The sequence below is a fragment of the Phaenicophaeus curvirostris genome, chromosome 1 (assembly GCF_032191515.1).
Source record: "Phaenicophaeus curvirostris isolate KB17595 chromosome 1, BPBGC_Pcur_1.0, whole genome shotgun sequence".
Taxonomy (NCBI): Eukaryota; Metazoa; Chordata; class Aves; order Cuculiformes; family Cuculidae; genus Phaenicophaeus; species Phaenicophaeus curvirostris.
This window is the reverse complement of record NC_091392.1, coordinates 82,954,005-82,970,169: the sequence shown is the minus strand read 5'-3', so window position 1 is coordinate 82,970,169 and position 16,165 is coordinate 82,954,005. Positions and strand designations below refer to the sequence as shown.

The following is a 16,165-nucleotide window of genomic DNA, read 5'->3' as shown; positions in this document are numbered from 1 at the left end:
TTCCCCGCTCCTCCCTCCTCATTTCCCTTTCCCCTCTTCTCCCTCCTCGTTCCCTGAGCTGGGATTGTTTAGCCTGGAGAAGAGGAGGCGGAGGGAAGACCTCATTGCTCTCTACAACTACCTGAAAGGAGGTTGTGGAGAGGAGGGAGCTGGCCTCTTCTCCCAAGTGACAGGGGACAGGACAAGAGGAAATGGCCTCAAGCTCCGCCAGGGGAGGTTCAGGCTGGACATTATGAAAAAAAATTTCACGGAAAGGGTTATTGGGCACTGGCAGAGGCTGCCCAGGGAGGTGGTTGATTCACCTTCCCTGGAAGTGTTTAAAAGATGGGTGGACGAGGTGCTGAGGGGCATGGTTTAGTGATTGATAGGAATGGTTGGACTCGATGATCCAGTGGGTCTTTTCCAACTTGGTTTGCTCTTAGACTCCTTGGGCACCTTTTCAAGGTTGCTGCTGGTACTAGCTGGTTTTTCTTTCTCTTACGACTGCGCTAGTCCTTGTTATCTGGCTTTGTTAGATAAAGACACGTTCTTTTCCATTCTGTCTGCAGCCTCGTTAAAATTCCCTATGTAAGGGTAAGTATCCAGGCACAGGCTAGCTAGAAGTTGTTATTCAAGCTAATCCTATATTTTAGTTCTAAAATCACAAAAACTATACATAATATTCAAATATGTAATAGGTATATGTAATATAATAAAGAATCTTTTTCTTCACCTCCCTCCCCGCTCCTCGCTTCCTGTCCCCCCCTCCCTGCTCTTCCATCCTCGTTCCACCCTCACTCTCCGCTCCTCCTTCCCTGCTCCTTCCTTCACCCTTTCTCCATCCTTCCTCCATCCCTCCTCCTCCTCCATCCCTCCTCCCCCATCCCTCCTGCCCCATCCGTCCTCCTCTATCCCTCCTCCTCTATCCCTCCTTCTCCATCCCTCCTCCGCCTCCTCCTTGCCGCCGCCGCAGCTCCCAGCTTGGGAGGAAGCAGAGGGGCGTCAGGTATTATGTTACACAGGTCAAATAATCTGTAAGGCTCCGATTCCTTTCATGATATTTAAATACCCTGTCAAGTGTATTCCAGTATCCCATTGAAGCGTGTAGCATGTGGTGGCACAATGCTATCTTGCTGCTTTCCATCTCCTTGTCAATACACTCAATAAGTTCATTTCACTGTTTTAAGCAGTGCTGGTGTACGTGAGCAACAGCATGAAGTCATCTCTTCCAAAAGCACACAACCCGTGCTAATTCCATCATCTCTTTCCTCAGGTGACCCCTCACGTTCAGGGACAATCATCATATAGCCTTAGAGAAGTGAATTTCATCTGATATGGAAGCACAGTGTGCTTCCCTACCACCTCCTTCCATACTGAGTATTTGCTCTTTGAAGTAAGTGAGGTGTATCTGCAGACTCGGCTCTTTGGTCTTTACTGGCTGCACCAAAAATAAGCACAGCCAGCAGGTTGAGGGAGTTGATTCTGCTCTTCTGTTCCTCTCTTGTGAGACCCCACCTGGAGTATTGTGTCCAGTTCTGGAATCACAGAATCACAAAATCACAGAATAACCAGGTTGGAAGAGACCCACCAGATCACCGAGTCCAACCGTTCCTACCAAACACTAAACCATATCCCTCAGCACCTCGTCCACCCGTGCCTTAAACACCTCCAGGGAAGGTGACTCAACCACCTCCCTGGGCAGCCTGTTCCAGTGCCCAATGACCCTTTCTGTAAAGAATTTTTTCCTAACGTCTAGCCTAAACCTCCCCTGGCGGATCTTGAGGCCATTCCCTCTTGTCCTGTCCCCTGTCACTTGGGACAAGAGGCCAGCACCCTCCTCTCTACAACGTCCTTTCAGGTAGTTGTAGAGAGCAATGAGGTCTCCCCTCAGCCTCCTCTTCTCCAGGCTAAACAAGCCCAGCTCTCTCAGCCGTTCCTCATAAGGCCTGTTCAAGGCCAGGTTGAAGGATATGGAGCTGTTGGAATGGGTCCAGAGGAGGGTTACAAAGATGATCAGAGGACTGGGGCACCTCCCATATGAGGACAGGCTGAGAGAATTGAGGTTGGCCCGCTTGGAGGAGAGAGGACTCTGAGGAGACCTTATAGCAACCTTCCATTACCTGAAGGGGCTACAGGCAATCTGGGGAGGAACTTTTTACGAAGGCTTGTAGTGATAGGATGAGGGGAAATGGGTATAAATTGGAGAGGGGAAGTTGTGGATGCCTCATACCTGGAAGTTTTCAGGGACAGGTTGGGTGGGGCCTTCAGCAGCCTGATCCTTTGGGAGGTGTCCCTGCCCATCTCAGCGGGGTTGGAATTGGATGATCTTTGAGGTCCCTTCCAACTCAAACCATTCTATGATTCTGAACTTCCTCCCTTATATCAATGAACAATATTGGATATGCTGGGCTAAATTCAGCTCTCTGATAGGCTTCTCCCACTGGGTTTTGTAGGTTTTCGAGCACGCAAAACTCTGAAAATGGAGTCTGTACCTCTTCAGAAGTTAAAATGTGATCATGTCTGGCTTTAAACAATTGATCTTAAATGTTGAGATTATAACAGCTTCCAGCATAGAACTATTGTTGCTTAGAAACTTTTGTGTCTTAGAAAAATAAGATGTTCATTATAATAGAACTGTTTGTATTTAACATGTTTAATCTATGAAACTACATTAACTGATTATTTTACATCTACCCTTGGAAAGGAAAGGTGCTGTTTTACATGTAGTTCTGAAATAACATTGTAAGGATGGGCTAAAATTGTTAACAGCTATAACTAGTACATGTTTTCTAAGTGATTTTGAGTGCTTCTAGGAGTTCCGCTTGAGTTTTTCTACTCAGTTCTTCATACTATAAAAAATCAAGAGGTTCTGATTTTCCTTTGGAGAAGCCAAACTGGCTCAGAATTACTTCTTATATTACATATTATATGTATTCATATAAAGAGAGAGAGTTATTGGCTGAGTGAGTCAGATTGGTTACCTTTGAGTGGAGCACAAATTGTTCCTCATTGTGTTTAAGATGTTTGACTCACCTATTTAAGATCACCCGAGTTATGCATTATTTAGTGCTGGCCATCTGTATGTTACCTCAGGCAACACTCATAATAAGGTAAAGAAATTAAATGCAGACTGAAAGAAGGAAGCAAAACCCACTCTCTTTGTCCTTTAATTTATTACTTGTTACGTGATAGCACTGAGAAACCTTGCCACAAAGCCAGCAGGAGCCAACTGTCTTTACCTGTAGGTGTTAGGGCTAGCAACCGTCCTGTTAAAAAACATTGAAAAGTATAATTTAAGATGACAAAGAGTTTCTCCTTTGATATTAAACTAATTCTTGCCTTCTCTGAGGAAGGCAATTTCTTTAAGAAATGGCTTTAAAAGTAAGTCATAGGCATGAGAAAAATTAGCTTTGATAAAGAGAACGTGTTTCTAAACAACAAATACTGCTACTTTGATGTAATAATTAAGAGAAATGTGGAAGCAATGTATTGCTGAATACCAGTAGAGTGTTTTTCTCTTTACATCTTGTTTCTTTTGAAGACAGATGAAGATAAGACAGGGCACTCGCACTCAGAGCTGGCCCTTAGACACCTACTCGATGATCCTAGCTCTCATGAGCCCTCATCTACTCTCTAACTGGTCTGGCTGGATCTTCACTAGTGATCAGACGCTCATGTGTGCCTGCACTGGAGGATTCCTGCACTTGCATGTGTGGTCTGACTCCAGCTGCTGCACTCACACCCATAGACACACACTTGCACATAGGGTAGAGAACCCTCATCCAGCAAAGAGTTAGAAAGGACTTTAGGACAGGCGCAGGGCATGGCCAGACAAATATACTGACCAGCGACCTATTTACATGCAACCGGCCTTTTTATTCCCTTACCCTGTATTTTTGCACACTTGTTCCTCCTCCAGTCACCTAAACCCTTCCCTTTTCCCAGCTTTGGTTTCTTCCCTCACCATCTCACAAGAAGTCCTGGGCAATGCCCAAACACTCTTCCTCTGCATCCTGTATTGTGTCACAGTGCCCTAGGCAGCAAACCTACTTAGATCTAGATATGATCTGGAATATGCTCCTGATGACTCATTTTGATTTTCAACACGGCGGCTTTCTGAAATCAAAGTAGCTTTAAGTCACAGATGAAAAATCTGAAATCTCTCTTAACACACAAGTACTGGGCAGTGAGCCAATCATTAAGAAAGGATTTGGGAGAGATCTGGGAGACTTCAAGCATGAATTCTTTACCAGGCATGTTGGTAGACATGGTAGCAAAAAAGAATTAATGAACAACTGAATTAAAAAGTCTGTTTGGAAGAACTGATAGGAGAATCTTTCCTTATTTTTCCCAAGGGGTCAACAAAACTGTAGAGTAAGATGTTAAGGGATGTTGTGTGACTGCTTCTGGCATCCTCTGGGGTCTGGGGATTCCTCCTTCCAGGCCACTGGAGCCTACGGATGTGGCTGCTGTTTTCTGATGTGCAAGTTCAGCCAGTAGTGAGGCTGAGTGTATGTCCCAAGAGATACCTGTGTGTATATATACATATACACACCCCCACACACGCAGAGGGTGCTAACACAGCCATTCATACAGACTGGCTGTGTAACTAAGATGTCTTCCTAGCAGGTATTTGCCTAATGACAGGAACTATGACAAACGTCTATTTCCACTAGATACATTATTTACATTATTTATGGAGCAGTGTTGTTTCAGGGAAACAAAGACATTACAGGATAAAGTAGGTATGGGATGATTAGAGAGATCAAACCACGTGAAATAAGGTGAAATTTGCATGCAATATTCAAGAGTTCTGCTATCAGACTCCATGAGGTTTAAATCTCTCTGTAAATTGAGACCATACCTTTGCAGCTGTGTATTTTCCTTTTGCACCTGATTTTTTCAAAATTTTTAAAGATGGATTTGTAATGGGCTCAACCTTAGCCTAATTCTTCTGGTTTTCAACTTGCTCAGTGGCTACTATTGCTTCAGATTTGATAATTTGAAGTGATCTGTTCCTTATATTTACTTCTGTAAGCATCTGTTTTCAGCTATCAGAGTAGAAATTTTGCCTGGTAGACCCCACAGTTAAGCCACTTAACATCTCTTGTTATTCTTTTGTTCTGTTAATATGCTTTCAATATTATTAGTCCAATTATCTTAAAAATTCCCTTGGGCAGGTCCCATTCACTGCACTCTGTAATGCTATAGAGGTTTGGTTACAAATTTTAACTCTGTGGGCACATTTCCAACAACAATCCACTTTCCACACTGAGGATTATATACCTTTACCCTTACATATAGTCACCTAGGGACTGCTCAGCTCAACTGGATCATGGCAATGACATCAGTTGTTGCTATCTCCAAGACTCAGCAGATCCCTCCTGCCTGGTCACTGAAGACCAGCCTGGTGCACCCAGAGAGGGGAAGTCCTGTCATGTATAGACAGAATAAAAAAGGAATAGGGATAAGAAGTCTGCTACAATTATTTCTGACATAGAATTGGTTGCCCCATCAGTTTCTGCTGCCTTTTCCTGTTCCTTGCAAACACTCCTTCTGCTTTCCTAATTTTTCTGTTAGCGAGCCAGGAAAAGCAGGTAGCGTGATGCTGCTAAATTACATAGATGCATGCGTTTCCCTCCTCCTGTGTCTCACGACATGCCTGTAGTACGCCTGCCAGGTCTTGCTGTTGTGGCTGGAGAAGCAGTCAAGAAGAATTCCTGTCTCAAAGACGTGGCTGCTGCAATTGCTTTATGTCTTCCTGTGATCCAAGTTTTAATCAGAGAGCTCTTGCCTGGAGCTCCATGTCAAGGTGGTTGCTTTCCCTTAAGATTTCTTTTAACGAAGTGCCTTGTCTTTGCCAGACTTGCCTTTCGTTTTGAATTTCTTCCTCACTTCTTCCAGTCTAGCTTGGAAAGGATTAAGTTACACATATAGAAACATCCTACGCTTCACAGAATCAGCAGTAGAGAACACTTTTGTGCTCTCACAGTACTCCGTAGGAAGCTCTGTTCAGTGCTGAGAGTGAGACATCCAGGGAAGTGCAGATTTGACAGGATACTCAGTGAATACCAAGAAGTATTCAGTTCATCTCAACGCAAGCCTTTCTGCCTCAGGATTATAGGGTGTCCTACTGGGCTAAGTTATTTAGTGAGATTGTTTAGGAAAGAATTTGCTTGTCTGTCTGTCTTCTTACCTGTCTGGGACAAACTCACATTTCTTCATGTATTATGATAGCTACACAACTGTTGGTTTTATGTACAAATAAGAGTCTCATCTAGATTATAGTGACTCTCACAGGTAAGTACTTCTAGACGCATAATTTCACTGGCACACTCTTGCTGAGTTTCTCATCTGCAAAGCACTATTTAGAAAATGAATTCTTGTCCTCACATTATGTGTTTCAAGCAAGAATATCCAAACAATGAAACAGAACCTTGATGATTTCCTTGTAGTTCAGTCTCCATTCCTAACACTCTTAAAAAAGCTGCCCTATGTGTCTGTGAGAAGCATAAATTTGAGATCTTTAAACAGCTTCTAACAAGAAAATATCGTAAGTTGAATAACTAGCTCAGAAGAAAAAAAAATTCAATGAAAATGTTTTGAAATAAAAAGGAAAAACTGTCCAAGCAGTCTTGGCAACAAAAAAATTATAAGGGAAATAGGAAATATTTTCTTAACAGTCATGCTTGTATTTCTTTTAAGTATGTAATTACTTCTCTGCAAATGAAGGAAGCCTAGGTAAAATAATCCCAAATGTGGGTTGTCCTGGTTCTCCTATTACCCTATTAGCATTTTATAAACAGAATTGTATTTCCAAAAGTGGTCAGTACAGTTCAGGAGTCTGTATCAGTGCCCCAGCTCTTCAATGTCATCATAGCCTGTATCTTCAAGCACAGGGGATGAATCTCTCTCAGCCTTGGAAGTCGTGTTTCCTGACACATTAGAACTCCAGTCTGAAAACACAAAAAGAAGAACACTGAGGTAAATGCACATCCTGCATGTATTGCAGCTGGTAGCATGGACTGTTTGTTGTCTTCTTTAGAAATTAGAACCACAGATATGTATGGTTGTGAAAGACCTGAAAAATGCTTGTCTCATCCTGCCTCCTGCTACAGGTACACACACCCAAGGATCAAGCTTACTGTTCCCAGAAAACAGGTTACTGATTTAACTTGGAACACTTCTAATAAAGGCAATTATTCAATATCCCTGGCTAACCCAACCCTGTTTTACTGCTTCAGGTGTTACCTGACGCACTGCAAATTTAGTAGATCTGCCCTTGTCCATCCCACAAAGTATGCCCTGATCTGGCTCCTCCCAGAGCTATCACAGGAGAGTGCTTAACTCATGGGCTGTGTTTGAGACCCATTAAGAGGATATAAACCACCTTACTGACTGAGGGGTGTTGTTGCCCACTAAGGTTTGAGACTTATTATGAGATTTAGGGGAAGATCATATATACTTATTATGAGGTATAGGGAAAACTTATTATGAGCTGCTATGGGAAGGAAGCAAAAACACAGAAAAGGAGGGCTCGGTACAGTTCGAGGAGGAACAAACATGAGAAAACAGAATGATAAGTGAAAGAAAAGGGGCTGCTGGCCAGTATGTGCATTTGGCCTTGTCCTGCATCTGATCACTGGCATCTGTCCTGTCTTTTTCAAACTCCATTTATAACTGTTTTCTTGAGTGAAGGGGCTCTCCATTCTTTGTTTATGTATGTGTATGGAGGTCTATGGAGGTCTAAGTGCCAGCAACCAGAGCTGTACCGTGGGTCAGAGGGATCTGTGTGTCTGTGGTGCCAGCAGCTGGAGAGACTGCAGTGACCTAGACCTCTAAGTACCACCAAATGGGGCTCTGTTTGTCAAGGTCTTACATCCTTAGACACCAGCAGCTGTGGGAGGTCAGGGGATCCAGGAGCTAGTTACCTGGTAAATGGCATGTCTAAGCCCAGTTACTGGGGAACATATTGTGCATGTGTGTGGGAGTTAGTGTGTGTACGGGTGTGTGAAATAACTGGAAAGCCAGGGAGGTCTGGGACCAGTTACTGGATAGAGTGTCTAAAGCCAGTTATTGGTGGAAATATAACGTTCATGTGCTTGCGTGTGTGTGTGTGTATGTGCAGGTTGGGACTACAAGTCAGCCTTGTGTATCTGCATATATGTATTATACGTGCATGCGTGTGTGTATATGCCTACACATGATCAGCCTCACTACTGGCTGCACTTAAGAACATGGAACTTAGATTTAGCAACCCCTAGTGTCTTCTCATTTGTAGCAGAGAAATCATGACATCATCATGAAAACACACAACTGAGTATCAAGTCAACAGCAAGCAAGGTTACAACTTTATACATAATTTTAATTGAAGATAATAATGATTTGTTAAAAAAAAATCTCGAATGCTTTTCTAATTACTCTAAGTCCTAAACTATTTTGATTATTTATATTGATAATTATTCCTTCAGTTTGCCAAATGTATTTATCACTACACCAAAAGGTGGAATACAGCCACTGAGTAGAAGGTTTTCTGCAGTTATATAAAGTGCACAGAGAATGAGAAGTCTATCTTACATATTTTTTAAAATACTTTTATAATTAAATGAGCTTGAAAAAAATTAGTACCAGGGTGAAAACCTAGTTGAATCCATCTTCCACCCACTACCTACTGTCTTTAAGAACTCACAGAAAAGAGACTTTGAAGGACAGGGAAAACATGAGCAACAGATGTTTATTTTTAAGATGGTACGTGTGGGAGAAGAAACAAGATTAGACGTTACAGAAAGTTCACCTTCAGAAAAATATGAGAACAAATAAACTACTTCTAAGGAGACAAAAACAAAAAACCATGTAGATAACAGATAACATGGATTTATCAAGAGTAATTCACACCAGATAAATCTGATTTTTCTTTTTGATTATCTGAAAGTTATTTTATAGGAGAGTAGAGCAAATTGTCACTCACCTTGCTTATAATATTTTTATAAACAAAGTAGAGAAATATGGTCTAACTCAAATCTCTACAGTCTGGGTACAGATTCAGGTAAAAATGGTATTGTTAGTTTAGCTCTCCGTACCAGGTAAGATACTTTGACAGCCCTATATACCACTAAGTATTTTTATTAAGTCCTGAGATAAGAAACACCTGTCCTTATGACATTTTCCAGATGATGCCATACTATGTTAGAATTTAAATTATCTTGGCAAAGTTTTCATGAAAATAGAATGAAATCTAGTAATGGCACTTACAAAGCTAGAGATGAAGGGAGAAACAGTCAACTACATAACTAGAAAGATCAATGTCTACTGGTGTGTGGCATTTTACGGAACAGGATTTGAAGTTACATCAGGCCAGACAGTAAACAATGTCAATAATGTCATGCTGTTGCAAAAAAGGAAGCCATCACACTGGCATGCATAGACAGAAGGATATCTTATAAAACTTATGAACTGGTCCTTGTGCTCTGCCTAACAATAGCAAGGTCTTAGTACCATGCTATACAGAAATACTATAAAATTTTGGGGTTGAAACACTTTTTAAAAGACACTGACCTACTGACCCAGCCTAGGTGGAGACATACAGAACGAGCAGAGGTCAAGTGAACAACACCTAGGTAGAAAACTGACTAATTCAGGTTGCTACAGTCTAGAGAAAAAAAATACGAAGTTTGTTGAGGGGAGATTTGTCTTCACCTATGTAAAAGGCTGTTAGAAAGGTGAATGCAAGTCCTCTATCCCCATGGTCATCACAGAAGGAAGTAACAATTTTAATTTGCAGGACTGAAGACTTAGGTTAGGCCACAGGCGAGAATTTTATAGTTGGAAGGCAAACACAGCATGGGTATAGATTACCTGCAGAGGTTGTGGAAAGATTGCTGCTGTAAAAACAGAATAACAAACATCTAACCCACACTGTTTGTGTATGAAGGTAGTATCCCTTCCCAACAGTAGTTAAATAAAACCTACCTAGTCCCTTGGGGTACCCACCACTTTGATTTTCCCTGAGTTCAGCATAGGAGCTATAAATTATGAAAAGTAATAGCACTGCTTTTCTGGTCTCACCTGTCTGTGAATCCTTGTTTCTGTGACTTTCTTCAGGGATCCCAATGATTTCATGTTCATTCAGCTCAGAATGAAAAGCATCCTTAGGTTCAGGAGCTTCTGTCACATCATCATAACCATCTTCCAGGTTATTTCCAGGCAGTGGAGAGACCTCTGGAACAGTACAGGTATTAACTACAATAGGGAGATATCTTCCACTACAGACAGCTGTAGCTGATGATACAGCGATAAGGGCTTGTAATGCTGACATTTTCATGGTGATAACAAAGGATATGAAAACAAGAATCTTCCTGAGGACTCTAAGGTATTCCAGACAACAAGGATATAGCTCCAGTAACTGTTATGCATTGCTGTAATCTGTTTTAACAGGTCCATGTATTTCCTGTGCTGAGGACTCCAGAGTTGGACACATTACTCCAGATGGGGTCACCAGGGTGGAGTAGAGGGACAGAATCACCTCCCTCGACCTGCTGGCCATGCTGCTTTTGATGCAGCCAAGAATATTGTTGTCTTTCTGGGCTGCTAGCATACATACTTGCTCATGTTCAATTTGTCACCTATGAGTATTCTCAAGTCCTTCTCCATAGGGCTGTTTTCAATCCATTCATCTCCCAGCCCATACTGATTCTGGTAATTACCCCAAAATAGGTGCAGGACCTTGCACTTAACCTTGTTCAATTTAAAGAAGTGAGGTTCATATTCGCCTGTTTTTCAAGCCTTTCAAGATCTCTTTGGATGGCATCCCTTCCCTCAAGCGTATCAACTGCACCACTTGACTTGACATCATCCACAAACTTGCTGAGGGTGCACTCAATCCCACTGTGTATGTCATTAATAAAAATATACAGGTCCCAGTGTGGACCCCTGAGGGATACAACTTGTTACTGATCTCCATTTGGATGTTGAGCTCTTAACTGCAATTCTTTGGTTGTAGGCATCCAGCCAGTTCCTTATGGATGGATTGAGTAATCCATCCATCAGACTCAGTCCTGTGAGTAGCCAACTCTGATTCCTTAGGGGCAGCTAACTCTATACTTAACTGGAAGCCATCCCTCAGAAAATGTTACTTTTCACTGGTTTATAGTATATACATTCATACGTGGACATACAAATAATACCTATAAAAGATTAAAGGTCAATCAAAGCACTCCTACTTCACTTTTTATCTAGTACTCAATATTCAATCTGAATAAGAAAAACAGGTTTTATTTGGGATAATTGCCTTCTTGATAAGCATTTCAAAGGACGTAATGAAAAGAAAAGTTTTTATTTTAATTTTAAATAATATCTTCCTTGCCCTTAATATAAGAAAACAATAGGAAAAAATTGAGGACATGGCATAGCAGAGAATCAGGGATATGGACAGCTGAGGTCCAAAATTGCTTGTGCCTTTGGCAGTTGATTTCTCTGAGACCAGGCAATACTGAAAAGAGCTTTTTTTTTTTAATCAGCTTCAGGAAAATGCAACTATTCTCCTAGGAGTTGCTCTCCCTCAGCTTTTTCAAATAAAAATCCATCATATATGGCAAACTGCATTTTTTTCACATTACTCAGATTAAAATTCCCTAATTAACTCCAATAGTATGACAATGTTCTTATTTGAAGCATGTTTTTCCTCTGTTGTAATTCTCCCGATTTATCACAGAAATGAAACAACAGCTCACAAGCTGTTACAGTGGCAATTTCTGGAAGAAGCAGTTGCCAAATTGTTGGTTTCATGTGAAGAGTGCAATACTATGAGAAAATATTTGTTTTCAACTTCTCACACAGAACAGAAGATTAGCTCTTGTATAGAAGATTGTATGACATTCTTCCACCACAACAGTTAAACAGAAATTTTTAGTTCACTTCAAAACATCACTAGTGAACACAATGAGCAGCAAAAAAAGAGTTTTGATCATCAATAATATTTTGGAAGTTAAAGCTACCCTACTTTGGGGTCTCTTTCTTCGTAGGATACCCATCTTTGATTACCTTGAATTGCTTCAGGACCATTTTCTTCATCACTGTCCCCGCTATAAAATGGTGCCTTTGTTTTCGAAATCTCTGAATAAGCGTCTAGGCAAATGGGAAAGAGTGTATTACCAGATTAAACTTTCAGTAGTTAGATTGAATCATGAGGAAAGAGTAGGGTATAGTAGTAACATCCAAATCTAGTAGATTCTTGGGCAGCCAGTATTATTTCTGCAAGATAAAGGGCTTACAGCAGAATAGCCAAAAATCCCTCAGGGGCCCCATAATACCTCTTGTGGCTCATGATGGAGGCAAAGCATGAATTGAGAAAAGCAGTAGACAGGAGGAAGCCTACAGAGACACATAGCTACCAGGAAGTAGATTCAAATTATTCTTTTGTTTGTTCCTGCTTTAAATACTTGCAGCAAAAGCCCCTTTTTGTTTTGGTTTAGTTTTTTTGTTAGTTTGACCTATCACAGAATCTCAGTGTGATAGCGGTTTGAAGTGACCTCTGGAGATCATTTAGTCCAACCCCTCTACTGAAGCAGATTCCCCTAGAGCAGGCTGCACAGGAACACATCCCAGTGGGTTTTGAATGTCTCCAGAGAAGAAGACTCCACAGTCTCTCTAGGCAGCCTGTTCCACTGCTCCATCACCCTCAGGGCAAAGAAATTTTTCCTTATGTTCAAGTGGAACTTCCTGTGTTCCAGTTTGTGCCTGTTGTACCTTATCCTGTCACTGGGCACCATGGAAAAGAGTGGGCCCATCCTCTTGACATCTGCTCTTCAGATATTTATAAGCATAGATAACATCCTCTCTTCACCTTCCCAACTTTTCAGCCTGTCCAGGTCTCACTGAATGGCAGCACACCCTTCTGGTGTACCAGCCACTCCTGCCAGTTTGTGTCATCAGCAAACCTGGTGGGGGTACACTACACTCTTGTCCCCTCATCCAGGTAATTGATGAATATGTTGAACAAAACTGGGTCCAGTACTGACCCCTGGTAGCAGGAAACACCACTAGCTACAGGCTTCCAAGTAGACTCTGCAACGCTCATCACAACCCTCTGAGCTCTGCCATCCAGCCAGTTCTCAAGTCATCTCACTGCCCACTCATCTAACCCTTGCTCCTTGCTCATCCATGCAGGCTTCCTGCATCCTTTCCTTGATTTCTTATTCCTAGGGGTACATCAATCTTGAGCTTAGAAGATGTGCTTGAGTATTAACCATCTCTCTTGGACCCCTCTACCTCCTAGAGCTCTAACCCATGGGATTCTTCCATGTAGGTCTGTGAAGAGACTAACGATAGCTCTTCTGATGTCCAGGCTTGTAATCCTGCTTATTGCTCTGCTTCTTCCCTGCAGGATCCTGACATCCACCATCTTGTGGTGACAGCAGCCAAGGCTGCCTCCAAATTTCACATGCCAAACCAGTCCTTTGTTTGTTTGCACAGGGTCCAGCAGCACACTTCTCGTTGGCTCCTCCACCATCTGTGTCAAAAAGGAATCATCCACGCTGTGCAGGGATCTCTTGGACTGTGCATCCCTAGCTGTGTTGTCTTTCCGGCAAATACCAGGGTGGTTGAAGTCACCCATGAGAACCAGGGCCTGTGATCATGAGGCTACTTCCAGCTGTCTGTAGAAGACCTTATCAGCTTTCTCGTCCTGATCAGATGGCCTGTAGTAAACACCCACAGTAGTGTCACCTGTATTAGCCTGCCCCTTAATTCTTACCCATAAGCTCTTGACTCGTTCTTCATCCACCTCTAGGGACAGCTCAATGCATGACAATTACTCCCTCATGTAAACAGCAACTCCACTACTTCGCTTCCCTGGCCTGTCTTTTCTAAGAAGCTCATAGCCATCCATAACAACATTCCAGTCATGTGAGCTATCCACCTGGTCTCTGTAGTTGCAGCGAGATCACAGCCCTATGACCACACACAGATCTCTAGCTGTTCCTGATAGTTGCCTGATCGTTGCATGATGCTGCATGCGTTGCTGTACAGGGATTTCAGAGAGGTAATTGTGCATGCAGGTTTTTCCTGAAGCGGTGCGAGTGGATCCACCATAGCCATACATATCCTTGCGATAGCTGGCCTTCTGGCTCTTGGTCATGGGAGGCAGATAAGGAACATTTGCTGCTGCTCTGATTGGCCTGGTTTATTCCCCAGTTCAACATTATCGCATGCACATGGCCAATTTGGACCCCACTCCCCGAGTCCTTCAGTTTAAATCCTGCCTCAGCAAGTTGGCCAACCTGCTGCCAAAGGTTCCCTTGCCTCTTCTGGACAGGTGGATTCCATTCCTCCCCATCAGGTTATAGGTATCAAACAATGTCCTGTTATAACAGCTAAAACCCTCATGATAACACCAGCCATGTAGCCAGGAGTTGATGTGCATTATATGTCTACTTCTGGCTGCCCTCTTCCCTCTAACTGGCAAGATGGAGGAAAAGATAACTTGGCCACCAATATTTTTGACTTGCACCCCCAAGGCTTTATATTCTTCCTTGATTCTGTCCAGGTTCTCGCTTGCATTGTCATGCACGTACTGATCTATTCTCCAGCTGCAGTTGGGACAGCACAAAATGACTTGTCCCTAGGAGAGGAATTGGCAGAGTGCAGTGAGCTGACAACCCCTCTCCTTAAATCTAGGAATTTTCAGTTTTCCAGTAGTTTTGGGACTTGTAAAGTATCAGATTGGGATCTGGGACATCAGGAGGCACTTTCCCTTGACAAGACAAAGACATACAGACCTGTGAGGCCAGCCTTGTGCTGCTTTTCCCCTATTAGGTTGTAGTCGATCTCTTCATAGACAGCCTCAGAGAAGGGGTCATAGGGTAGTCTTAAGCCTGGAAATAAAAGGCAATGATCAGTCACACAGTCTCTGCTCATACCCAGGCTGGGTCATGAAAAGAAGAAGTGACCTAAAGGAGTCTGTGTGTCCTGGTTGGTACCCAGAAAGTCACCAAGAGGTGCTGATTGAGGATAAGCACTCCTGGGTTCTTTTGCTGCCAGTTGGTAAGTGAAAATCTTGTTGTGGTAGCAGATGCCATTCATTTCAGTCACCCATTCCCCCAGCCTCCTTAACTAACTAAGCATTTACCGGCCACATCAAGGAGACATTTCATATCAGTACTGAGGGACCCACCTCTTTGCTGTGCCCGGGCACTTCGGATCTGTCCAGCGAGAATGGCAAGGACTAGGCAGAGAAGGGCCCCCAGGATAATGCAGATGATGATAGGCATTGACATTCTTGTAGTGTCTGTAGTGTCTGCAGGGCGACGGGGAAGATCTATATGGAAATGAAGCAACAGAAAGATAATCAAGTGACCTAAAAGGCTGCCCCTCTGTAGCCTCCTGTGCCCATGCTGAGCAGGTTGAAGCAGGTCATGTCAAGGGAAAATTCCTCCTGGTGCCCAGTTGTGGGTCCTGCTCAAGTGGCTTGACTTCAGCAGCTAGGTATGTTGCCACTTGGTTCTCCATTGTAAAAGGCTGCAGAAGGTGCCTTCTGATTAGCTGGAATATACTGCTGACTTACCTACTATGCAGTATAAGGTCCACATTTGATGGGAGAAAGAAAGGGGGAAGAAGGAATATTTTACCTGCTCTAGTGGGTGACGCTGTTGTTTCTGTCATACCTGTAAAGGGAAGGCAAATCCAGATTAAGGGAGAAGCAGGTGTGGAAAACAGGGAGAACATCTTCACATAATTTGTGAGGTTCCTGTAGTCAAAACTGTGATGGATCTAGTCACTGAGTTGTGTGGCTAACATAATGTTCCTCCATCCGCCTCCTTCCCCCATCTGTGTAATGAACCAAAGGACCAATCACTAACCAGAGCAATCCACAGCAGCGTCTTCCTTATGATCACAGGCTTTACCAAACAAGGGCTTGGCAGGACAGTCCCAAAAAGACAGCTCTGTTCCTTTGCAGTGCACCTTCTCCAACCAGATGGGACCAGTCCCTTCCCCAAAGGCAGCTTCACTCAGAGCAGACACAGCAGGTCCACAACCCAGCTGCCTGCACACAACATTAGCATCTGCCATGTCCCAGGAATCATCACAGACTGTTCCCCAAGAACCTTGGTGCCAAATCTCCACTCTGCCTGAACATCCATGGCCTCCTCCTATGACTCGTAACTTCTCCCTGTCTGTAAAACACAGAAAT

The 16,165-nt window shown here is 42.9% G+C and overlaps 1 protein-coding gene across 3 annotated transcripts in view; it reads right to left on the bottom strand.

Annotated features, from left to right (window-relative positions):
- Positions 1 to 4,627: 4,627 nt before the first annotated feature.
- Positions 4,628 to 16,165, bottom strand: part of LOC138724967 (antigen WC1.1-like) — a 36,194-nt gene continuing 24,656 nt past the window's right edge. For 2 of the 3 annotated variants that reach the window (XM_069865418.1, XM_069865413.1), the window contains 7 exons: positions 15,834 to 16,148; positions 15,603 to 15,638; positions 15,149 to 15,292; positions 14,754 to 14,849; positions 12,019 to 12,102; positions 10,045 to 10,197; positions 4,628 to 6,935 (listed from right to left, as the gene is read on the bottom strand). In XM_069865418.1, coding sequence (XP_069721519.1) covers positions 6,829 to 6,935; positions 10,045 to 10,197; positions 12,019 to 12,102; positions 14,754 to 14,849; positions 15,149 to 15,292; positions 15,603 to 15,638; positions 15,834 to 16,148 — 935 coding nt within the window. In that variant the 3' untranslated portion in view covers positions 4,628 to 6,828. The remainder of the gene's footprint in view (positions 6,936 to 10,044; positions 10,198 to 12,018; positions 12,103 to 14,753; positions 14,850 to 15,148; positions 15,293 to 15,602; positions 15,639 to 15,833; positions 16,149 to 16,165) is intronic. The other variant, XM_069865420.1, reaches the window with a different exon arrangement.